Source organism: Clavelina lepadiformis, chromosome 7 (genome assembly GCF_947623445.1).
Source record: "Clavelina lepadiformis chromosome 7, kaClaLepa1.1, whole genome shotgun sequence".
Taxonomy (NCBI): domain Eukaryota; kingdom Metazoa; phylum Chordata; class Ascidiacea; order Aplousobranchia; family Clavelinidae; genus Clavelina; species Clavelina lepadiformis.
Window position 1 is genome coordinate 16,716,210 of NC_135246.1, and position 25,069 is coordinate 16,741,278.

Sequence of the window (25,069 nt, forward strand, 5' to 3'; positions counted from 1 at the left end):
GAGCTATCTGCTCTTTAAAACGTACAGATTTGGGTAAATTTGATGTCTCGAAATTGTAACAGATAGTGATAAGTTTATACTATTTTTATGAGTGATATGGTCCAAGTAAGTATAAGTAAGTAAGTAGAATGAGTAAGTAAATGTAAGCTTAAGCAGGTCTTAGCAGCAGGTTACATAGTTAAATTAATATATAAATATCACAAACAGTTGTTGCTGTGAACTTACCGTAACATCGAACAATTGTCTCGTGGTTTAAGTTTTTGTTGATAGCAAATGATATAATGTGATAGAGCTACGAAAATGACTTGAGTTCGTGAACCTGAGCTTTTAATCCGAACATTCGTGGGTAATCAAGCCGAGCCCGAACGTTTCACGTCATAATCGGAACAAACAAAAATATTAAATCTGATAAATGTGCCTTTCTTTTTATATTGAGTAGCTAAGTGCAATATCTCGACCAGAGTATTCAGTAACGTTCTCGTTATTTGGAGTACGTGCATTTTATGGATGTTTGAAATGAAACCATTTGACAGTCACAAATTGAAAATTCAGCAACATTAACTTGTAATCCTTAGCACTACCGCTTCGTGATTGTTTTCAAGAACAATGTCTTGGCAGCAAATTTTAATAAAAGATAGAAATATTTATGTTAAAGAAAATTCTTTGACAATCAAAATATTTTTTTTATTTATTTAAAGAAAACTTAACCCTGCATAGAGTAAATATCAAGAAGGGGAATAAACTTAAAACTGACGATGTTTGTGCCAAGTTTTATAGGGTTTTATGGGCTAGTGTTAGTGTTTGGCACATTCACGTTGCTGCAAATATAGCAATAGTTGACAGTAAATCAAGAAAATCATAAAAAAAATTAAATTAAATACAAGGCAAATATTACTTCATTAACTCTTCTTAACTTCAGCAATTACAGCACATAAAGGTATTTCTAATAATACAGATAACTATTTATAAGGTTTTTAATTATGAGTACCGGTGACAGTTATAACGTTGTGTCTTGTCCCATATGTCTGGATACTTTACGAAAACCGATTCGAATATTGTCTTGTGGACACAATTTTTGTCACATTTGCTTGGTGGAATATTCTCGAACATCGACGACATCACTAAGGTATAATGTAAAGATACAGGTTGATAAGCTGATTGTTGGTAGCCGTTGGTTCATTACACGTTTGCTTCAGCTGAACAATTTGTAATGAAGCAAACAAACTGTACTATGCAGTGAAAAAAAGTTCGTTCTAAAAGCCCAAAAAAAACAATAACGAACAGAATGAAAACTATATTAAACATCGTAGATATATTGTAATACACTGAAAACATTTGGCTCTTAAACAAACAATACTATAGTAGTCTACTTATTTATATGAAATGGTTGAATACCTGTTTTCACTAAAGTTGCCCAACATGCCGGCAAGTAATCCACATGGACTCCAACAGTGTAGAATGCTTTCCTCGAAACTGGACAGTGGAAAATATGATCGAACGACTTAGCATTTCAAACCAGGTAATATATCAAAATTGTTTGCAAATTGCAAGTTGTAAATTTGTAAGTTTCTAGGATATACTTTGATTAATTCTTTTGCTATTCCATATTATTGCCTTTAACTGTACAGGAGCAACCGACCACCTCCTCAGCAGGCTCGGCGAGATTTGGCGGAGGAAGAAACCAGAAAAGTCAGGAATCGATACAATTACAAAGTAATTTAGTGTTTAATTTATATCAAGTATTGACGCTGAGTTTGCAAACAATGATAATTGCATTTGGTGTAAATACCAAGAATTTAAAAAATTACACTTTGCAACACTTGTTTTCCGACTGTGTGCCGAAGGTCGAATCCTCTGTGTAACCGTGTGGAACCGGATATACAGCAATTCGTTTATTGTTTAAGTTTGACTGAAAGACTCAAAACTTCAACGTCGAATTACTTCAAATCTGCCGGATCACTCTCCAGCCGAGCGCCACACACTAAATAAAACACAAATTCCAACACGGCCACGAAAATAAGCGGCGCTGATTACCAACTAGGTCCTCAAGAATAGCTGAGTAACGCGTCACAAGAAATGACCTAAAACCATGTACATGTAGTTGGTAAAAAAGTACGGCAGTGCGCGAGCAGTTATAAAAACCGTTAAGAATACAGACAAATGAAGTAATGCACCGTGCCAAAACAAAAAAATATTAACACACACACACTGGACTAAATTACTGTATAATAGTGAAGTAAACGAACAGTTCACGGACACACTAAGATAAAAAGCTCCATAACAGTTAACGGGATACTAGATATGAAAACAAACTCTAAATAATAATAAATAGCTTACACCGTAAACAAATGCCTTATAAGTTTGTTGATACTACATTAAAATGCAGCGCTTATAAAACAGGTGCCTAAAAATATCCCCTGACACTTTCATTGGACTATTTCAATGTGAGGAATTTTCAGCTTACGAGTTACATTTGCAAATGTAAAGTCAATAATAATGAAATAATGTAAAGAAGGTTTTTTTCTAAATGCTGGACGTCTTTTTCGGACGGAATCATCGTCATTTCCAGCTTCATTTATTACACTCAGGAAACCTCATCTGCGGAAGAGATAGTAGGATGCTGTCAGTAGGCGGCACAGAAACTTTTCACATATTTATTTGTTGTGAATAAATATTTGATTTAGAAAGTGCGTTATGGGTATCGCTCGTGATTTGCCGTCACGCATATTGTTTGCTATGAGAAAGCGGTAAGCACCATTATGACAAGCAGTCGATTTAAAAGTTATCGCGATACAGACGAAACTTTCGTTTGCTTAATACCTGTGCGTTGGATTAACACAAGCAGTTTGGGAGCGCTCGGTTCTTATACTTAAGATATCGCTGGAAGAGACGAGTCACTTTGAAAGTCGGATTCTGTGTTCGATGTAAAGCAAAAGTCACTCGAGCGCCACAAGATAAACGTGTCCAAGATTGGGATGAATACAAGGAATAAACTAAAACAAAAGATACAAGCAAAAACGCACAAAAAACAAACAAAACAATAAACAGACAAAGGGTCCATTTAAATTTAGAAGTGCAATTGCGATTTAACTTGGAAGAAGTTACCAAACGGTATATAGCAAATTAATTAAATAACCTATTTCTTTTTAATAGACTTAGTTGAGCAAGATATGAAAGAAAAGAGGTTTGATGACGCAATTCCTATTTTACGACGCATCATACGTTCAGTGGAAGGTTGTCACAAAATTAATCACGTCATCAACTTGGTACGATGCTTGTTTGAAACCAATCAAATAGAAAAAGCAAAAGAATTTTGCAAAGATCTTCAATCGACTTTAAACTCTGCAAACTTTACATCTGCAGCCAAAGATATTTGCAATAATTGTGACGTTGAGTTACTTCAGTTAGCTGAAGATTTTATTGGAAAAGATTACAAATCTTCCATCATGTTGCTGAGATGTGCTTTTAAGGTTATTGCAACATTACATAGCGGTGAACAAAAACTTCAAAAACTGCAAAATACAGCTTTTTGCATGACGAAGGTCGCACAAGAAATGTCTCGTCAAAATAAAGGAAACGAATTCAAAAGTCAGTTTGGATTTATGGATGAAATTATTGACGATATGCTTCGAGTTACAGATGTTGACTTAAAAACCAAATGCGAAAAACTCGCTTGGTGCTTGAAGCACAGAGCTTTGTGTTTTAACTATACTTCTTTTAATTCGCAATCAATCGAAGACAACAAACAAGCCATTCTTCTGATGAAAGCAGCATTTGGCGACGATGCCAAATTTTACCGTGTTTTTGGGACTTCCTATAACAACCTTGGGGCTGCATATGAAGATGACAAACAACTTATGGAAGCAGTGACGGCATATTTGCAAGCAAAGCATGTATATGAAGCTGTCACTGACTGGAATGACGACGACGACAAGCAATCATCCATCGGCTTAACAGAAAATAATTTGAAAAGAATAAGCGATCAATATCATAATTCATAAACGAATGATCCGCAATGTTTTTTTCTGTCTGGTATATAAAATATTATTAATGATTACACTATTGTTGGTGTAGTGCCAAATTGGTTTTGGTTTCCATATTTGTTTCAGGCGTTGTGATGTAGAAGTTTGACATGATTCAGCGTAATATTTCCGCTCGAAAACCTTGGAGATTGCCCACATGTTTATGGAAAACCTGCAAAGCTACCAACTTAAATTACAAATACGGAACAGTAAAAACTTACCATGAATACAAGATTTTTGATCAAAAAATTTGCGCTGATTCGTGCGACATTATTACGTCATACTGCCTGGAGTTATTTGGCTCAACACCGATGCAAATTATTTACTTTTTATGGTAGTTTACTGAACCAACTTCTCATCAATTTGCGACATAAACTTCTGTTATCTTTTGCATTTACATCTACGTTGATAAATGAAAAATATTCATAACTTACAAACTAATTAGTTACAAGCCATTAACTGTAAAACAACAATTTTCATTACTGTGAACAATTCGTCATTATTTTTTGATTTTAGTTTTAAATATATATGAAGTGCATACACAAGTATGTAATATTTGCGGCATTTTATGTACACTTTTGCTTGGCGTCATTCTGTTTGCCTGCTTTCAAGTAAGTCAGGCATTTTAGAAGTTAATAATAATGTTATATTACAATAGTTACAAAGACAAATGTGTGTAATTTTGTTGTGCTTGTGTTCTTTGATAAGGTACGAACATAATGGGGAGTTGTATACTGAAATAACTTGTTTACTTTGTTGCTGAAGTGGTGATGTGTTTGAGATTTGCATAAGATTTTTTGTTTGAGTTTATCTCCAATCCAGTTTGACAGACAGCGATTCGGTTTGTCTAAATTTTTGATTGGACTTTTTGGTAAATTTTTGATAACCAAAATTTTTACCATTTTTAATTTCGATTATTTTGTGCTGAATTATAAGAAATTTTTGTTAAAATAACTTAAATTGGCAACCAGCTTGCTCCACAATCTTCGTTTGAGGTTTCAAATGTTCCCACTTCAGTTTGTACAAAACCTGGGCATTTCCCAATTTGATAACTTGAGGGATTTTCCCGTCAATACTTTACGTTCAACTTACGATAATTAAAATATTAATGACGAAGGTGATCCGCGGTCGTTTGATACAACGTTTTTTTTGGTCCATTCCTGAAAAAGCTCGGGAGTCATCTGTAACACCACAGCTGGTTAGCTAAGTAAAGTCAAGGTCGATGCATAGATTTGTGAGGTCCGTTTTGTCGGTGCAAGGGAGAGTTCAAACTTTCTAGGAAAAGAAATCAGTATACGCAAAATGCCAGCGGAGCAGTTTTGTATCTTTTTATACCATTGTCACTCTGTATTGCTTTTAGGAAAACAACCTGTGTCACCTAAACACGAACTTAGCTTGGCTGCCAAAACTTATCAATAAATGTCAAAGCAGTGATTGTTTGAAACTGCTGTAGGCTAATAGGACAGTTGTGTTGCAGTTATGATAATAAAACCTTTGCGTTCCAGAGGTCACAACTCCCAAAGTGCACGATTTCTAATAAATGATCAAAAAAGGGCAGTTCTTTGCGGTAAAAATATTAATTTATTTACTGCCCAGCTAGGAAAACCCATCTATAGGAATATTTTTCATTGTAACGAAGTAAATGTTAACAAGTTACGTTAACAGCTAGTTACGTTAGTAGCTTACCCCATTTGAAACAAAGTAAGATAATTAGTGTTGCAATGTAGGCCTAGCTGTCCCTTTCGATGGAAAATGATGTTCTTCGTAGATTGTTCCGACGAAAATCTTTCTACGGTGAAAGTCGATTTGGACGAAGGCTGACAAAGCTTTCTTGACCGTTGTCACTTGTCAGAACGTATAGACCAGGGGTGGCCAGACCTGCTTTATGCTCGAGCCGCATATTACCAATTCGAGCTTTAAAAGAGCCGCAACACAAACACAACAAAAATACGAATTTATTCACTCACAACGAAGTGTAGCTATTGATAAACATTAGTGCTGCGTGGTGATACTATGAGTCTCCACCTGGGCTTCACCAACTCTTTTTGCAATTATTAGTGTAACCGTAACCGAGACTTAAAACTAGGTCAGCCCTGAGGTACAGCTTCAAACTAACAGTTTACTTAACTACAGTGTACAAGTTAGCACACTTCTGTACAATAATGTCCTTTTTGGAGTGTAATTTGATTATTACTAACAATGAGTCCATTGTTACTACGTGTGATAGAACGCATTGTTTCATAATCTGATCAAACAACTCGTCTAGACCGGGAAAATGCATGTCTAATTCAACAATGCAAATTCATTAAAGAGCCGCAATTAAAGGCTCAAAGAGCCGCAGTTTGGCCACCCCTGGTATAGACTATAAAGTATAGACTATATAGAGTGAGAATGACCGTAGTCTGGTAGCATGAAAAACCTATGTTTTCTCTTCATGAGATTGAATGTTTTTCTCGACAGCACACAAAAATCATTCGGCCAACACGTAAGAAAATACCACTGTATTGAACTGGGAACAAACTTAAAAAATCAAATGACCGACTAGACGAAATGACAAAGGGTGAACTGAATATAAAAAAAATTAAATAACCAACGTTAATTAACTGAGGAAATTACAAAATTTGGTATAAAATTCAAACACATAAATGAAAGGAAATTGTCGATAGCGGGGTAGTGACGTGTTGCCAGCCATTACATTACTATAATTTTTGTCTTCGGTCAAAGGAAAGTCTTTACACGTCTTAAACTTGATGATTTGACATCGCTCGAGCCTTTTAAGAAGCTAACCGCTGAGCTAGTTACCAATTAAGTTAACCGATTGTTGCATGTATTTTTGATTTGCTTTGTGTCGTATTGCCTCTGTTCTACCACTAAAACTTAAATTTTTGACGGAAAATGCGAGGGCGCTTCTTTTTCAGCGACCCCTTATTTACCCAAATTGGTAACTTAGGCTACTTACCTCATAGGTTACTTAGCTTTTCCTAAAGTAAACCTGGCTGTTTCCTAAACAAAACAGCTAGGTCTGACTAAAATATCAGTCATCTCTCAAAATATGCCAGTGTATTGCCAAATTTGTTCCGGCGACAAAATTTGTTCGTGGTATTGTGATGTAGAGATATGACATAACTCAGCGTAATTTTTGCGCTCGAAAACCTCGGTGATCTCGCTCGAGTTTAGGGAAAACTTATAAGTTAAAGTTACCAACTTAACTTACAAACAAGAAAACAATACATCGAGACACACCGGGAATACAAGATTTGTGATCGAAAAACTTGCGCTGAGTTATGCGTTATTTTTATGTCACAAGGCTAGGAAAACTTTTCCCACGGCACCGGCCCCCTTTCCTAAATTATGTCATCTAACGTCATGACGTAAACTGCTTACGAGCGCAAAGTTCAGCCTAATAAATTTTTTATAGTTAGCATTTTTTAAATAAAATTTTAGCACAATCTATATAACAATGTTTTGTGTGGCACAAACACTCAACAACATCCAACAATTGACATGCGAATCAACCATCAATGTTACATTAACACTGTAGTATCAAGATTACTTAGTACTTATACCTTACTAACCTTAGTAATCTTGTAAGTACTGTTATGTGTTTATGTAGTACTGTAATTATGATTGAACGTCACTGTTGGAGGAAAAAGGTGAAAAAATTTAGATGCACTTAACTGTGACGAATACTTGTAGGCTTCACTGATCTTAAAAAGCATCTTCTCTTTCAGGGTTTTTCAACCGGGGGCCAGTTTCTCCACCCCCTTCCCCGCCGTGGAGTCATGAAAGTGTTCTCCGGTAGTGACAAACATATGCTTCACTAACTAACTATAATATAGTGGTTGTTAAAGTCGATGCATACCGGTTCACAAATTTCTCAGATTTTTTTGCTTTTGCTTGCTGTGAAAAATTATCGACCCAAAGGCTACTGTACACGCAGTAGTGAAGTAAAAAGAGCTTTGCAATCAACAATCTACATTTTTTTTGATGAACAGGGAGAAACGGACTTTTAAGGTCACTGTAAGAGGGCCACGAACCATGAAAGTTTAAGAACCACTCTTTTATCCAGTATTGATAGAGATCTGTGGTAAGCCTTTGTTAAAATCGTTGTTAGATTTCTATGCTGTTTTAATGGATGGCGAAGAGCCGACAGGAACAAGCAGACAAGTCTTGCTATTCTTTAGTACTTTAGTCAGTTACGCCTGGTTTTATTTGGAGTTTTATTTCTGGCTGTTCGCTTCTTTTAGCAGTTTAAGCGAATATAATTATAGCCAGGTTTTTTATTGAAAATGGTAGATGTGTGATGTCTGCTAGGCTATAGGTAATTCGGTTCAAGTGCCGAAGTACACAACCAGATGACGTCACAATTTGAGTAACTGCAGCCCCATATACAAAAGCACCTCGTGATTTAGTACTTCTGCACTAGAACCCATAATTCAGTAATTCTGCCTTTCGGCCCTCTGTCATCTGGTCATATCACTGTATGCTTTATTTTCGGTATACAACGGTATATTATGTATTTTCTAATAAACTATAAATCTTGAAGTCTATAGCCTATTAGGCTATACCATACAGTTATATACAGTGTTTTTGTGGAATATTTTTAAAGCATATTTAGCCTACGTTGGTGGCAATAGACCTAACAAATTATTAGCCTAGACTGCTTAGTGTAAAATCAGAAAATGGGTAAACGGAGAAAGAAGTTTCATAGTTCTAACTGGCAACAAAAGCGTGCGAAGTATGAAGGTTATGGAGGCAAATTAGAGATTGGAACCTGTGGCATTCTCATCACTCATGATCGTGGGAAAGAAAATTTTTGTCGAAATGATGCTTTTCGCTTGTTTAATTACTTTGCGGATGAATGGTATGGACCTGAACATAAAGATGAGACCAACAAAAATGTTCCTTTCAAGGATGGAGGTTTAAAAACAGAGGATGATGAAAATGAAAATGAGGAAGTAGAAGATAATGAAGATGATTGTGATGACGTCCACGCTGCTTTGTTAAAAGAAGTCGATGTAATTAAAGACATGTCATCCGTCAATAACAAAGAAACACGCAGATTTAACAGTGTCAAAAGTGGTTGCAACAACATAGTGTTTATTAAAACTCATGGACTTAAGCCAAGTGAGTTTGTTCAAAATGTAATTGAGACCATTGAGGAAGACAAAAAGACACTTGCTGTTGCACGGAATGTTTTGAGAGTTCATCCCGCCGATACAAGTTGCAAAGCTCATCTCGCTGATATCAAACAGCAAGCTGAAATTTATTTGCCTGAAGCTTTTGAAAAATTCTTGACAAAAAAGTCAACGGATAACCAAGCCAACGTCCCAAAGCAATTTAACATCGTATACAGAGGTCGTAACAATGAACATTTGCATATGCATGATGTCATTGATGCCATTAGTTCTGCTGCACAGGACGCCTGTCCCATGTGGCGATATAATTGTCGTTTTGAGGGACTGCATCTGCTGGTTGATGTCATAAAGAATGTATGCACAATGGGACTTGCAGAAAACTATACCAAGCATAAGAAATTTAATGTACGGGAATTATTTTTTCCAAAAGATCCATCCCCTGCTGTAAGTGAAAAATTGTGCCAGACAGAAAAGACTCAAACACTTACAGAAACCGACAAATAATAACTTTTAATTTTGGTGAATTGTTTCATTTATTTGAACATGTGTTTGTTGAAACTGTAGAATTTGGTGAATTTTCATGACTAACTGGTTTGATTTTCTTAATAGGTTATTGTTACAGTTATTGTAAATAACTTTGCATACCTGTTTATTTGATAAAGACAAAAATGAGTGACAAAGCAAGTTTTTCGTCTGACCAAACCAAACCGCAAAAATCGGCTGGTGAAATGTTGACTTCTGACATTCCTACACTTTCAAATAACACTAATAACAACACTACTGATGAAAGTGCAGTACACAACACGGACACGGACACATTGCCAGAATATAATGACCGGGTCATATATGAACTAAAGCCTACTGGCAGAAAACACACTCCTCTTTTAGATAATTACAATATGAATGGACCAAAACGTGGGCATGCTGTAATCATCAATAATGAAAGTTTTCATTGGACCACAGGTATGCTGTCTCAGTTTTCTGTACAGTGGTACAATTTCTTGAAATTACAGTCTTTTATAAATTATACAGTATTTCTGTTTAGTGGTATTACTGATTTTAGGCCATATATATATGCATTTGCCTTCAATGTATATCGACCCATAAAATGTTCTTTAGGAATGAATAAACGAGTCGGAACGGATGTTGATGCTCAGAATCTGAAGAGGACTTTCACAAAACTTGGCTTTAAAGTCCACAAGCACAAGGATACTTCTTGCATAGATCTGCTGGAGGTTTGTATTCGTTATCAACCAAACCATATATACATGTAATATTTATAATATTCTGTACAGAAAAACATCAAGTTTAGGGTCAATGGTCATAATAGTGTTAGCTATGCTAGCTGAGGCTAAGTAAGTTTTCTGCGCACATTAGATTCTTCAAGACATGGCCGCTAAAGACCACACCGGCAGTGACTGCTTCGTGTGTGCCATCTTGAGCCATGGCGATGATGGTTGTGTTTACGGCACTGATGGAATAATCAAAATAAGGAAGCTTGTTGACATGTTTCGTGGTGACATATGCCCTTCGTTGGCTGGCAAACCAAAGATTTTTATATTTCAAGTGAGTTCTTTGCATGAAATGTGTTTGTGAACAGCAATGGGTGCTGAATGCCACTATGTAAAAACACTATTTTTATCAGCTTTATGACCTCAACAATGGTTTCAGTAACATGTCTACAAAATATGCTCATTAACACTTAATATATGTATGTGTAATTAAAAAGTGATGCAATGCGCCAGCACTGCACAATAATTGTTTGTAATTAATCACATGTGCTTCGGAATTGCACCATCAGCGGAAATTGGAATGGGATAGAAATTTATCACTTGTTTTTGTTTATCGTGTTTAATTTGTACTGTAAATTGTTATTCAACAAGCATTGTGTAGGCCCTGAGAGGCTGACTCACTCTCTAAAGAAATGTTTAAAAGGAAGGCATCGGCAGTTCTAGTTAATGTTTAACAATCTATGATGAAATTTATATGTTTTCCTTCAAATCAACAGTCAGTACTTTCCGTTAACTATTTGTTCTTTCGCCAAGCAAATATAGTTTATTACTTAACGTGTTTGTTATTTGTGAGAAAATTAAGTTCTTGGCATGCAAATCATTATATATAAAGTGCTTGAACCTGAAGTGTAATCAACTGAAATCCATCATAGCTTGCAATAGCAAAAGTATGCCAAATTAAATTCAGATATAGCTATATACAAACCTTCTATGCTGCATTGTAAACTGCAGTAAGTCAATTAAAACATAAGCGATAAGCATCACCCTAAATATAACGTGTTTCCAAGAAACCTGAAAGCAAATAAATGACAATTTTTTAGGCATGCCGGGGTACTAAGCATGAAATTCCAGTTCCTCCAGCCCAAGACGTAGTTGATGGACCAATGGCAGACGGAGATGACAAGTATCACACAGTTGTTGTCGATAGTGGTCCTATGCCCACCCTTCCTTCGGCGTCTGACTTCCTGTTCTGCTATTCAGTTGCAGAAGGTGAGAATAAAGCAAAAGAAAAAAGCCACTGCCAAGTTTGGGTTCATCGTCTGCTTTTAGACTGTCGTCGTGAGTTATTAAAAATATTCTCAAAGTCTTGTTGTTGTTAGGTTACTATTCACATCGCGACACATTGTATGGGTCGTGGTATGTCCAGGATTTTACGAGTGTAATGAACAGCCTGGTATTTAAGGAAGGTAGGTAGCATGTGAGCTACATACGGGTCCTTGTTCAACTAGGTAGAAGTAGTAGCAGCAAATAAAAGATAATATTCACAGAATTGCTTGTTTGTCTTTATGGTACGTTAACAATTCAGAGCTTTATATTTGTAGGCTCGGAATCTGTGGACTTCCTAGATGTACTAACAGCAGTTCACAGAAGGGTGTCAGAACGGCGCGTTGAAAGAACAATGTCTCAGTCGGCACTTGGAAAGAAGCAAATGCCTTGCTTCTTATCAATGCTCACGAAGAAACTCTACTTCTCAAAGAAGGCTAAATGACAGAAATGTAGTTTAATTTAGTCTGCTGTCTATCAGCATGTGATATGACTGATGTTTTGTATCTTGAGTGTTTTTGCCAATTGCACCTAAATGAAATATTGCTTCCCGGACAAGTTTCATAATTTTGCTATTGTGATGTTTTGGTTTTTTGTTTTAGTTATGTGAACATTTCTGATACGTATTATGCTATGTGACAATATATCTTTTCTGATATTTTAGGTTGTTTTGCTCTTGAAAACCTGTCGTATATTTGCTTTGACAATATGAGAGCAACTGTAGTGATTCCAACACTGCATCAAAATAATTGAACAGCATCTCTCATTACATTGTCAACTAACTAGATTTTTGTACATCTTTCTTAAAACAATTTTCCAGAGTAGTTTTTGAGCTGTGCAGATCCAATTGGTCATCTGTCATTTTACTTTAACGCCTGATATCCGGTTGACCGGTTAAAGCTAAAACAATTTTTTTCTTTAAACAGAAATTCTTTTTTGTGTTAAATAACTTGGTTTGGGTAAACGGTTAGCACTTGCAGTATACCTTGGCATGTCACAGTATAACACCAACGTGCAATCCTCATCTTTTGGGTTAACTACGGTAGCAGATATGATATATAAAGAATTTCATATTTTCCCTGTACATCTGTATAACGTTATCACAAAATTGCCGTTTGTTAAGGTTTTGTATTTTTTTTGTAGTTGAGTAGAAAATTTGGTTTAAGTTTCAACACAAACTGTGAATTTTGAAAATTTTTCAGTAATTGATATTGCATTGCGTTCTACATACCCCGGACTTCATATTTTAATGCTTCTATGTTTGTTTATATATTCTTTTAAGCGTGGAGCTTAGTCCAAAAATGCATTTGAAATCTTTTGTACCGTTTTCTGTGTTTGTAGTTATAGCTTGTACATAGCTTATTTTGGTTAAAGCATATTTTGTGAATATGAGCAGAATATAATACTGCCAGATAAGTTTATTGTGGCGTAGTCTAAGTTGACTACATTATTCATAACATTGTTCTAATCGTTTAATTTTTGTTGCTGCAGCATCAATAAGGTACCAATTTACAGACTTGTCACACAGCATTGAACTAGAAATCATTTTTTGTGGCATTCCGTAACCGTACATTAAAATATTGAAGAAAAACTTCCTCTCTAGTTATTAAGTGTGTCATGACAACCAAATGTTTTGTTACTGCGGTCAACATTCATTGTATTACGTCGCAGCGGAAATCGAGGCGTTTAAAACCCACAGCCAGATGTCGCACTGGGTTTTTAAAACCTTATGTCGTATTCATGAGATAACAACCGCACGATTGAGAAAAAGCAAGTTGGCGCAGCGATCCTTTCTCGATGCTTACCACCGTCTTTGCAAACTGAGGCGGCTGTTTCTTGCGAGAGTGATAGTTGCTGGAAAAGATATTTCTTAAACGCTGATAGCTGCTTTATTATTTGTACGGATTTTTGTTATTTGTTTATAATTTTTTCGACCCTAATACAAGATTCCACATCGATCAACATTTAAAAAAAAATCTGTTGCAACTTGTTTCTTGAAAAACCGGTGCGTTGTTATTGATCATTCATTCGCACACTTTACGTCACATAATCAATATTAAACTTTACCGTTTTGCAAAACAAATGAGCTTGGAAAACTCATGATGATCAAAAACATGTTTTTGCGTTTTTGGAAATCTTAATTAGCCTACACATGAAAGGTTAAAGAAACAGCCACCGAAATAACTTGATCAATATTATTTTAAGCTAACTAGTATTTAAATTAGAATGTTTGCTCAGACTGTGCGCTTCTAAATGCTAAAATATTTTCTTGGGCCGGGATAAAGCAAAACTATTTAATAAAATGCAGATTGCTCTTGGCGATAAATTCCACGGGATTAAAGGATCATTCACAGCAAGTAATAAACAACACATTCTGTCGTTAAACGGAAAACTTATGCACGTTTAGCGAACTTTCTTGCCCAGAATAAACTGTCTAACCAACTTGCGTAAAATACTTGTGAGACGAATACGAGCAGCTTGACAGGTTGCATTTGCATTTTGAGTGGCTTAACAGGGGAAAAGTGGCGGTGAACTCGGAACACATAATAACGTACTGCCGAAACATATGAAGCAAAATATCAAAGTTTTATGAAACAACCTGAATCGAAAAATCTGGTTCAGTGCAACAACGAAGATATCGGCCCAAACTCAAGTAGCAGTGATTATGCAGAAGCGAATTTACATTAAAAGAATGCTGCCTTGTCAGTAACACACCCCCATAATTGGTCGTGATTGAAAATGAAATGATGTAGAAGGTGCGTACCATGTATAACTGAAGGCAAATTGAACTAAAAATGCAACATTTCTCTCCTACGTACAAGGTATTCAACGCGTAGATTCCAAACACGCAAAGTGATCAGCAAAACACGACACAATACTACACTGTGGCAATATCAATTAGGCAAAATTTAGAGTTACAAAAGCCGTACGTGCCAACGCACTGGCACAAACAACTGCCGAAAAAATGCAATTTAAGCGGAATTCAGTAATTACAAGCTACCAGCCGCGAAAATAAGAAGTATATTGCCATTAATGGAAGGAAAAGAAATTCCTTGGTGGTACTGTACATATTTTTAGTTTAAGCAATCCACTACCCACGGAATTGCCTGAGTTGTAATTAGATATAAATGTGAATCGTCTCTCAGACATAACGACAGACGATTTTTAGCAACTGATGAAATTAAATTCGATCATTTAACTTATATGTCGTTAAAACATACCAAAGGAAGTGTGACGTAACCTTGTTTGAGACCTATTATCGCGGTCTAATTAGAAGGAAATATGACTTGATTCTATGTTGTAACTTCTCTGTTGCAAATCTTAAACTTATAGTAGGCTTATTATTGTGCGGCGGTGATTGGATTTGGAATCTACACCAGAACAATCTTAGCTACTGCTGCCACAATTTATATTTTTATATTTTATTTCGTATTCACGACCCATTAATGGCTTCCATATTTGTAAGCATTTTCCATTTTTTCTTACTAAAGCTATTGCACCATAGCCACGAAGAGGTGCTTAAATATAGTTGCCATTTTTACGCATCGTGATATATTGCACGTATACATAGCTTCGTCCAACGATTATAATGGTCAACAATGAATTTTACGCAACATTATTCGTAGAATTTGATGAATTGAATTGCATTACGCTTAATACCACAAGATTTTGTTCGTTGAAATGTCACACGGCCTGCGCAATGATGCCTTAACTGGCTAAATTTACCCAATTTGAAATGTACTGTTAATTGTGGGTATTTAAATAGGGCACGAGATCATGTTTTTCATTTTCTTCTCAGCAAAGTTTTCCTTAAATATAGGTGACGTCACACGAAACGAAAAAGCTGATTCACGGGGCGATTTAATTAAAAGACCGGCCATGGCGCTAATGATGGGCGTATAGATAAATTCCAACATCTAACTGGTGATTTTCCTTAAAACAAAGTTCCCATGAAGCAACACTGAAATACCAAACTCAAAGCTAAAAAACATCAAACCAATTTGTTAGGCATAATGTGTTCTTATTCAAGTCTTAAAGTAATAACTTACATTATATATGCACAGAAATATACATGAGCAACAACTTAAAATTCCTGCACAAACGAGTTAAGTAAGCGTAAATGTAGGACCACTTAAAGAATAACTATTTTTCAGAGTATAACAACAACTTCAAATTATATAGTTCATACTTTGTCAACATCAGCAATTACAACTTTGACGAGTGCGCAGCTAATTTCAACCGATATCATATAAACAATCTGTCCAATTAATCGCAGTGAAATGGGCTGATAAACAAAACATAGCAAATCCTAATGATGGAAATCCCTTTTGTACAAAAATAAAAAACAAATGACACGATAGAAATTCATCTTGTATAGCATGATTGTAACCTTTGAATGTATCACGCTGTTACCAGGAATCAGTGTGGGCCTTGTGCAAAAAACTTAAGAATAAATTGCCGTTTGCAAATGGTTCCAAGGCGAATTTCACGAATTCTGTAAATATTAAAGTCGAAAGGCTTGCTAAATTAGAATCTAGAAATATGTTTACGGCTCAGCTCAGCTTAGCTAAGTTTAATTTTAGACAACCACCTTCACGTAATCTTCAAAAATTTCTATTTGTGTATGTGTGGGCGCCACAAAAACATCCAGCCCAGGCCAACAGGTTTTCTGTGCTCACTCAGCAGGGATTTTCCGGCAACTATTTGAACCGTATTCATGACCACGTGAATGTACTCAGCATTCCGTTAACGCGAAACTATTTCTTTTTAATGCGTTGTTGTATATTATCCAAATACGGATGCTAATTACACAAACTCACTGGTGCCTACAGCTCCATTCCGTAAAAGCAAGCGATATCGTGACAATAGGTCAGAAAAAGATATTTAGAAAAAATGCTGGTTCAAACATTGTGATATTTTTTCGAGAAAATCTAACAAACAGAAATCTTGTGAGTTGGAAAAAGCGCATATTTTATGTACGTCATGTAATTTATTCGTACTAGTCACGTGACCAGCAAGTATAAATAAGACGATGCGGGGTGATTTAAATTTCAGTTCGGTGTGATCGACGAAGGAGTGGTTTGTCACGAAGAATAATTATTGCGCCTTACAATCATGTCTCTTCCGAAACAATTAGCTTTGCTTCTGCTCTTCGTTCTACAGGCATCGGCAAGTGATCCATGTAAGTATTATGATGAAAGAGTAATTGAAACGTATCAGTTCAGTTTGATAGCTTATAGCATGTGCACGTAACGTATACTTCATAATTCTACAAAAATGTTTTGCGGTATGTTTGTGTATTTACTGCTACCACAATCTGTAAGCAAAAAAATCGTACAACAAAGAATTTTCAAGTTATTGTTATTAGTTACTAGTTATTATTATTTTTTAGTTTGTTTATGCTTTGAATCCTACAGCTATCAATCCTTGTGTGGTACCGGACCAATTTCCTTGTGATCGAAACGCGAAATGTTCCAATACTGCTCCCAACGAATTCTTTTGCACATGCAAAGAGGGCTACACAGGAGACGGGCAAACATGTTCACGTATGCGTGTATTTCTGTGTCTACAATCTACGCCTACAGCTAATGCAATCTACCGTATTTCGCATAACTGTAATATCCCGATGCAGAGTAATAAGTTTCAAAGTTTTGTAGATATCTTTCAAATTTATGCAGCAAAAATATCAACAGAGATTTCAATGTTTTTCAGCTTATTTTCAGCAGCCCCCGACGCCCCCGTTCAACCCATGTGACCTGATTGAGTGCAATCAATACGCGACATGTGTAATACAAGATAACGAGGTGACTTGCATTTGCAATCCTGGTTTCATTGGTGACGGTGATACCTGTATAGGTAAGAAAATGATTTAACTTAGGCTGTTTTTTTTTGTGTCCAAGCTCACAATGCTTTAACTCACATTCACACAGCATACACTCAAATAGTAGTTTATAATATCCGATATGTTTTTATTGAAAACAATGACGTTTTTTCAGTATATATCAATTTTAAATGAACAATGCTTGTTGTTCAGCTGAGCCTCCACCAAATCCATGCGAGCCGGACCCTTGTCACGAATTTGCTACATGCTTTGTACAAGACAATGAGGCAGGCTGCATTTGCAATCCAGGCTACGTTGGTAACGGCTTAATTTGTACAGGTTAGTTATCGCCAAACTTTATTTTAAATCTAAATTACAAAAAACCTGGTTAATCAAAGTTTTGCACGCATATCCATCCTATATAACTCTAAAGAATGATAAAATAGGCTATACTTCTTTAAGTAGTAAATATAACTGACCAAATACGCTACATGCTCCTTGCAACGTAAAGGTACATTTAAAATCAAGTCGTTTATTTCAGCTGAACCTCCGCCTGATCCATGTGATCCGAATCCCTGCCATCGATTCGCAGCATGCACACCTGAGAATGACGCACCTCGGTGCACTTGCAATCCGGGTTACGTTGGCAACGGTGTAGATTGTCAAGGTATAAAAAATCGCTATAGTGCCATTGTTCTGAAACACCTTGCAAAACAAGAGATCAATAATATGGTTTCTTTCTGTCTCCATAGTCTTTAATCCATGCTCTACGGTGCGATGCGGTCCCAATTCGTTTTGCGTTCAAGGTCAATGTAGATGTGTCGAAAATTACGAGCCAGATGCCAACGACAATTGCGTCCGTAAGTGAAAAATTTATTTGGTGCTTAGATTTGCAGATTTGCAAATTTCGACGATATATAATATAAAATTTGTTGAGTTATTAAATCAACTTATTATATAATTTTTGAGTATAATTTAATTATAATTTTTACTTCAAGTCATTCCACCACCAAATCCATGCGATCCAAGCCCATGCCATCACCTTGCAACATGCACGCCACAGGAAAATAACGTTGCACGGTGCATTTGCAACCCCGGTTACGACGGAGATGGATTGAATTGCATACGTATGTCCACGTAGCATTACGTTACGTTATGCATTTCCAACTAGATATTTCAAAGGAAAAATCAAAGCAAAATTCGTCTAACGCGTCTTACGTGTTTGCAGTGCAAAATCCTTGCGCCGCAGTGCAATGCGGTCCGAATTCTGCATGCGTGCAAGGCAAATGCAGATGCGTGGAAAATTATCAACCAGACGCCAACGGACATTGTGTTCGTAAGTTTGACGCATCCTACGATTTAACTACTACAGCTGCATGAATAAATTATCTTACGTTATTTTCCAATGAAGATGGTTTTTTTTTTTCAATACAAATACGATTATGTTGTATTAGGACGCGACGTGTGCAGTCCTAATCCCTGTCCTAGCCACTCCGTGTGTAAATCCCACTACGGAACCTATCGTTGCAAATGCTACACCGGGTACTATGGCAGGAAAGGAAAGTGCTATCGTAAGTAGGCTATACAAACCTCGTGCTTCAAATAGTTCATGTCATTAGGTAAGAGCTAATAAGCTTAAACCTGTACAGCAAGGGATCCTTGCGCTCATAATCCATGCCATGCAAACGCAAGATGTTCTCGATGGGGATCTGGACACAGATGCACCTGTAATACCGGCTACATCGGAGACGGAACTAATTGCGCCGGTAAGCATGTTTATTATGTGTGGAAAAATATTTTACGTCAACTTACCAAGCATTACTAAAATCCTAACATCTGGTTTATGGTAGTGCTTGATCCCTGTAACTCCAGTCCATGTCATCATTACGCTACGTGTTCTGCATGGGGAAGAGGACATAAGTGCTCCTGCAACGAGGGCTATGTTGGAGACGGTACAAATTGCAGACGTGAGTATTGTACACCACCCTTTATTAAGAAAACGTATAATTCATTTGAATTGAGGAGACTTGTTCTAATTAGGGGTCTAATTGTCACTTGCGTTTGTTTTCAGTTTTTGACCCATGATTATAAATGTGTTTCAGTGTGATCATAAATCAGATCATAAATGTGTTTCTTGCAAATATTGGAATTTAACCATTACTTTTTCTGCAGTTTATAACCCATGTAGTTCCAACCCCTGCCACCAATACGCATCATGCTCTCAACAGGGTGCCGGCTACCGTTGCACTTGTAACGCCGGATACGTCGGTGATGGTTCCAACTGTGCCGGTATAAGCTTTAACCCGATATTCTTGTTTAATATTCTTTGACATCGACTTGCCAGCTGTAAATTAAAACTGTCGTTTCTGTTGATTTGTAGTGTTTGACCCATGTAGTACCAACCCTTGCGGTCAGTACGCCACATGCAGCCGACAGGGACACCGACATCGCTGTGCTTGTAACAGGGGATATGTTGGAGATGGAACAAATTGCAGAGGTAACTTAAATATACATCTGGACTCAATGCAACGGCTATTGTCCTTTATCTCACCACGGTAGAATCTGTCACGTTTTATTAGCGAATTTCGAAACTCATATTTCAATCTGTTATCTATTGATATAAGCTTAAAAAGCATTACACGATTCATACTTAAATCAAGCTATTTTGGGCAAATCTGGCTGCGCACAAAACGCATGTTTACCGTTTTTTTCGTGTGTCTATCAAAGTATCACAAAACCAAATAACTAAATGTTGAAACAGTATATTTTACGTAGCGCCTTTTGTGACCAGTGCGTTTTCCATGTAGTTTTTGACCCATGCAGCAACTCCCGATGCCACAAAGACTCGAACTGTGTCACGTATGGTGGCAAGCCAAAATGCACATGCAAAGTCGGTTACATTGGAAATGGATATCATTGCAAACGTAAGTAAAATCAGATGTACGGTGTAATGTAACTTAATCAAAGCAGCATGTTTGCAAAATCTCGGTAAGATCGGTGTCGCTTGCCTAATCCGTAAGTGTTACAAAGGAAACTGCGCTTGATTAAACTGTTTTTATATCGTACAGGCCGAAGCCCTTGCTATCAAAACAAATGCAGCCGGTACGCAACTTGCAGACCACACGGCACTAGCTATACTTGCACGTGCAATCTTAATTATGTAGGAGATGGTAAAACTTGTGCAGGTAACAAACTACGTATGCAGTAAATAGCTTGTCAAAACAAGAAAGACAAATTCTGATATTTGTTTCACGTACATGTGGAAAGACTTCTTTTCAAGTATCTTTTTATAGTTTTCGATCCCTGCCAAAATGCGCCCTGCCACCGAGACGCCACTTGCTCAAACTTCTTCGGTCGACACAAGTGCACCTGTAAACGGGGATATGTCGGCAATGGTGTCACTTGTTCTCGTAAGTAAAAGAAAACAAAGGCACAACCGGCACCAAAGCCAGTCTTAACCTTAACTGGAAGTCTGCCTAAGCATGAAAACGTGTTTTCTTTTCTTGCAGATCCTTCTCCATGCTCCACTAACTACAATCCTTGCAGTCACTACGCCACATGCACGCCGAAAGGCGACAAAGCTTGGTGCGAATGCAAGCCTGGTTACAGGGGCAACGGAATACGTTGTCACCGTAAGTATAGTTTGTCTACATTCAATGTAACGGGGCTTTTGAGTCGAATAATCACAGTAGCTGCGTTGTTTAGGTGACTATTGCCATAACCATCTGTGTCACGCAAATGCTCGATGTGTTCCTAAACTTTTTGGGGGTTACAGTTGTCAATGTAATAGGGGTTATCAAGGAAACGGTCGGCAGTGTGCAGGTAAGCAAGCGGTAGACGTATAATGGAAATTCAATTAAATTACAACTTGCTTTGACTCAGTATCCGATCACATTTCAAAACACTTAACTTTGCGCAGTTTTCGATCCATGTCTAAACGCACCCTGCCACAGAGACGCCACCTGTACGTCATCTCAAGGGAGTTATCAATGCACTTGTAAAGCAAATTACGAAGGCAATGGAAGATATTGCTATAGTAAGTAGTATAGACAATAAATAAATTATGTATTTAAAACAAAGCCCATAATATTAAATAAGTTTTTAATGCTTTCTTTCACTTTCTAAAGAGTCATGCCAGTATAGATGTGGTAACACGTACGATCGACACCACACTTGCCAATGCGACCAGTATTGTAAAAAGCACAATAACTGCTGCCCGGATTTCTCTAAGTATTGTAAGTGTTGCCAAACATTGATTTTCCACTAAACGTGCATTTACCAATGTTTTTGGTAAAGTATTACTTATCATGTCTTATTTTCTACGTGCAGGCTATAAACGACACTCATACGCAAGGCCTTCTCAACACAGATCTTGGTAAAATTAGCTGAAAGAAGCTACAACATATTCTACAAGGTTTTTAGACGAAATATTCCGCGTTTTGTTATGAATTTTATCTTTTTGTTCGGTTTTCCTTGTTTGTCTTTTTACTTTGTTTCTTCCACATCTTTTTGAGCTGCTGCTACCTGATTGCCTTGGTAACATTGGTCGAATTATCACTTGCTTAATAAGCGTAAGTTAACGTTTTATTTTTGTTCTTGCCTCAGATACTGTATATCTCAACTTTTGACATCATGTATATCATATGATCATATAAGCTCTTCTAAACAGTACAAAATTGCAGTCGCAGAAATGTGATCCTTTTTGTTCCTATTACTTGAAATTTGGCATTTTTTGCAATTTTCTCAATAAACGGAAAGTAAACTATTTTTTGTCATTTACCCTACATATACATGTATGAACTATAACGAAAGAATCAAGAAATGAAAAATGCAAAACAAACCAAACCAACCCATCTGCTAACAAAAGATCGTTGCATGATGTTTTCGCAGCATCAGAGTAAACAATAATTTGATATAAATGCAACAGTCTGGCCACATGAAGAAACCTTGAGCAATAGTCGCACGGCATTTCGAAGCACTGCACTTCTTTCGTGATGTTTTTAAGGAAATAATGAAAGTGAAAATGTTTTGTCTCTTTGTTTAAACGCATATTATAAGCACACCCTGGATTTCCCGGCAAACAAAGTGCATTGTTAACAAAGTAAACTAAACTAACCGACAAATAACTTAACTAGTTCCATTTTAGAAACATTCTGTAGAAGAGACCACTTTCCTTAGCTTAAAAACTCGGACCCTGCTGTATAAACGATTATAAACTCCGCTTTTTAATCGATCTGGTCAACCATAGTTATCACATAATCAACGTTATGGGTTTAACTTAAACTTGTTAGTTTAATTCTAAATGGAAAGCTTTAGTCTTAGTATAGGCCTAGATCTTTTTTTAATTTTATAGTTTTCGCGTAAACGAGTATAAAATGAAATTGTGTAAACGCATCCATTGCATACGAACTGACCCTATGATGTACTTCACATGGAATGTATTCAAAATCGAAATCCAGTTTATTTAGCCTAACCCAATAGCTAGCACAGAGCCCTGGTAGAGAAATGATTTTATTGCACGTATAACAAATAAATCCGGAGTAATAATCAACTTTAATTAATTAATTAAATCCAAAAATATTTAATTAACCGAAACGTGTTTAATGATTTTTCTCCAGTTTCTTAAAATCACGCAACACACACGCTTGCGTACGTGTACACTTGCATGCAGCAATTAGACGGAGCTGATAGGCAATATATCGTCGTGGAGAACATCTGAATGTCACAACTAAACCCACATCTCAAACCCCAGGGTGTGTCTTGCCATCATAAAGCTTTTTGCAGAAAATATTTTGGTGGATAGAAATATACGGGTGAACGAAAGGGGTAGATATCGACGATTGCTTGTGGGGTAAAACGACAATATTAAAAACGTCGTAACTGTCACGAAATCTTACTCCTTATGCCGGTATCGAAAGGTGGGTGTACACATTGCACGTAAACACTTGCACTGTCAACAAAACAGCGTGGCTTGTTTTTTGGGTCCTTTTAAATTCAATGCTGCACGTTCATACAATCCTTGCAGTATCTATGAAGCCACATGGAGGTCGAAGGTACACATCATACATAACTTGATGCAAATGCGAGCAACAGAACTCACTGGTACCATGTAAGTAGTGGCGGATCGTTTATCAACATCGAATTTAGAAGCGATTTCGAATTAACTAATCATGTTTTCTATGCTGTGCGAGTAACTACTGTCACATATAATTGCGTCTTACAAACGTGTTATAAGTCGTCCGATTTTTCGATTGTTTCGCTTTTGCCATCTTGCGAAATCCCCAAAATATTTTTCATCATCTCTTTTAGGTTTGAAACGACACGCTAAAGTTAATCAATGCTGAAATAACGATTAGGAAAACCTATACTGGAGCAACACAAAAACTATTTTGCTAACATTACTAAAATAAAACTATACATTTTGCGCATTTATCTTAACCACACATTTACTCAAGTAGATTTTGTCATTTGAAATTTGTCATGACTTAAATTATTATCAGTCATTGTGGTAGTTCTGTAGTTATTAAAAGTAATTGCAGACTCTGTATTGAGCAAATCATTTCTTATTTTTGTTGTTTTCCCATCCATGTATGACGCTTAGACTTGTTGTAAGTTTCGAAACAGGGGCAGTCCCCTAATTCTGAAATATAACGGGTTTCTATCAATTATGTCAATTTTTGCGTTATGCTTGAAATGTTTTTCGATTTTAAGCGCAAAATATGATAGTTGTCATATCACTAGTTAAAACGTTTCCGAAAAGTTTAAAATTGTAATGAATCAAAATGAGTATGCTTACATACAATCCAAAAGTTCATTTGGGCTAATTTGAGAATGGTGCTTCCCCATATGTTCTAAGCATCGAAACAATAACTGAATAGGATGTATGGGCAAATATTTAATAAAATTAGGGCAAATATTTTTCAAATGAAAGAGACTAGATCAGAAGATATTTTAAATTACTTCTAGATTCGTACTTTCAAGGGCTCATGAAATGCTTTAAAATATGTTTCGTAAACGTCAGTAAAGCACAATATAGTGCATATGTCGCCATCACTCAATTCTCACGGGTTTTATTGATAAAGATAGAAACAATCAATTCTCTTGTTTGAAAACCAAAAATAATGCTGCGTAAAAAACACGATAATTTTAACCCATGCTGTGATGATGAAAAATGTCAATTGTTATTAAAAACGCATCATAATGTTTAAGTAAAAACGTTTGTGGATGTTTAACGCAAAACGCAAACACTTCTAACGCAACGCAACTCTTCATAACGCAAACACTTCTGCAATGTTCAGCTTGTTATATTGCGGGATAAATAGCACAAAATTCTAGCATAAAACAGTTAATAGTGGTTAATTAGTTACATTAATAAACAAAAATCACGTAAGCAAAAAATAAAAAAAAATTTCAACTCATCCAAACTTTACACCAAGTCACCATGCCAATTGAATACATTGCACATTTCATACATACGTTGATACAAATAACATATTTGTGGATAATTATGATGGTTAAACGCAAGTAAACCAA

At 36.4% G+C, this 25,069-nt stretch overlaps 4 protein-coding genes and 1 long non-coding RNA gene across 5 annotated transcripts; 4 read left to right on the forward strand and 1 right to left on the reverse strand.

The window, feature by feature from the left end:
* Positions 1–950: 950 nt before the first annotated feature.
* LOC143465525 (uncharacterized) lies at positions 951–4,701 on the forward strand. Its single transcript, XM_076963863.1, has 4 exons — positions 951–1,126; positions 1,411–1,519; positions 1,629–1,713; positions 3,154–4,701. The coding sequence occupies exons 1-4, from the start codon at positions 981–983 to the stop codon at positions 3,999–4,001; spliced, it is 1,188 nt and encodes a 395-aa protein (XP_076819978.1). The 5' UTR covers positions 951–980; the 3' UTR covers positions 4,002–4,701.
* A 3,494-nt stretch (positions 4,702–8,195) lies between these two features.
* LOC143465292 (THUMP domain-containing protein 1-like) lies at positions 8,196–9,769 on the forward strand. The gene has a single exon (XM_076963512.1). The coding sequence runs from the start codon at positions 8,705–8,707 to the stop codon at positions 9,662–9,664; it is 960 nt and encodes a 319-aa protein (XP_076819627.1). The 5' UTR covers positions 8,196–8,704; the 3' UTR covers positions 9,665–9,769.
* Positions 9,743–13,306, forward strand: LOC143465291 (caspase-6-like). The gene is made up of 6 exons (XM_076963511.1): positions 9,743–10,123; positions 10,280–10,395; positions 10,538–10,726; positions 11,493–11,661; positions 11,772–11,858; positions 11,994–13,306. Exons 1-6 carry the CDS (start codon positions 9,829–9,831, stop codon positions 12,158–12,160), a joined length of 1,023 nt encoding a protein of 340 aa, XP_076819626.1. The 5' UTR covers positions 9,743–9,828; the 3' UTR covers positions 12,161–13,306.
* A 767-nt stretch (positions 13,307–14,073) lies between these two features.
* LOC143465006 (uncharacterized) lies at positions 14,074–16,601 on the reverse strand. The gene is made up of 2 exons (XR_013118575.1): positions 16,307–16,601; positions 14,074–16,210 (listed from the first exon to the last, which is right to left on the reverse strand). It is a non-coding gene; the product is annotated as an uncharacterized LOC143465006 (long non-coding RNA).
* A 136-nt stretch (positions 16,602–16,737) lies between these two features.
* LOC143465002 (uncharacterized) lies at positions 16,738–22,301 on the forward strand. Its single transcript, XM_076963103.1, has 21 exons — positions 16,738–16,897; positions 17,133–17,261; positions 17,428–17,571; positions 17,750–17,875; positions 18,078–18,203; positions 18,289–18,396; positions 18,535–18,663; positions 18,765–18,872; positions 18,991–19,107; positions 19,186–19,302; positions 19,387–19,503; positions 19,709–19,825; positions 19,917–20,033; positions 20,344–20,460; positions 20,605–20,721; positions 20,830–20,946; positions 21,046–21,168; positions 21,242–21,358; positions 21,456–21,572; positions 21,664–21,771; positions 21,866–22,301. The coding sequence occupies exons 1-21, from the start codon at positions 16,831–16,833 to the stop codon at positions 21,913–21,915; spliced, it is 2,388 nt and encodes a 795-aa protein (XP_076819218.1). The 5' UTR covers positions 16,738–16,830; the 3' UTR covers positions 21,916–22,301.
* Positions 22,302–25,069: the final 2,768 nt, after the last annotated feature.

Coding starts and splice junctions, on each gene's coding strand:
- LOC143465525 (XM_076963863.1), top strand. CDS start 981: ATGAGTACCGGTGACAGTTATAACGTTGTGTCTTGTCCCATATGTCTG. Junction 1,520..1,628: donor GACTTAGCATTTCAAACCAG/GTAATATATCAA, acceptor TTAACTGTACAG/GAGCAACCGACCACCTCCTC. Junction 1,714..3,153: donor GGAATCGATACAATTACAAA/GTAATTTAGTGT, acceptor TCTTTTTAATAG/ACTTAGTTGAGCAAGATATG.
- LOC143465292 (XM_076963512.1), top strand. CDS start 8,705: ATGGGTAAACGGAGAAAGAAGTTTCATAGTTCTAACTGGCAACAAAAG.
- LOC143465291 (XM_076963511.1), top strand. CDS start 9,829: ATGAGTGACAAAGCAAGTTTTTCGTCTGACCAAACCAAACCGCAAAAA. Junction 10,124..10,279: donor AAGTTTTCATTGGACCACAG/GTATGCTGTCTC, acceptor AATGTTCTTTAG/GAATGAATAAACGAGTCGGA. Junction 10,727..11,492: donor CAAAGATTTTTATATTTCAA/GTGAGTTCTTTG, acceptor ACAATTTTTTAG/GCATGCCGGGGTACTAAGCA.
- LOC143465002 (XM_076963103.1), top strand. CDS start 16,831: ATGTCTCTTCCGAAACAATTAGCTTTGCTTCTGCTCTTCGTTCTACAG. Junction 21,573..21,663: donor CAATGGAAGATATTGCTATA/GTAAGTAGTATA, acceptor CACTTTCTAAAG/AGTCATGCCAGTATAGATGT. Junction 21,772..21,865: donor CCCGGATTTCTCTAAGTATT/GTAAGTGTTGCC, acceptor TTCTACGTGCAG/GCTATAAACGACACTCATAC.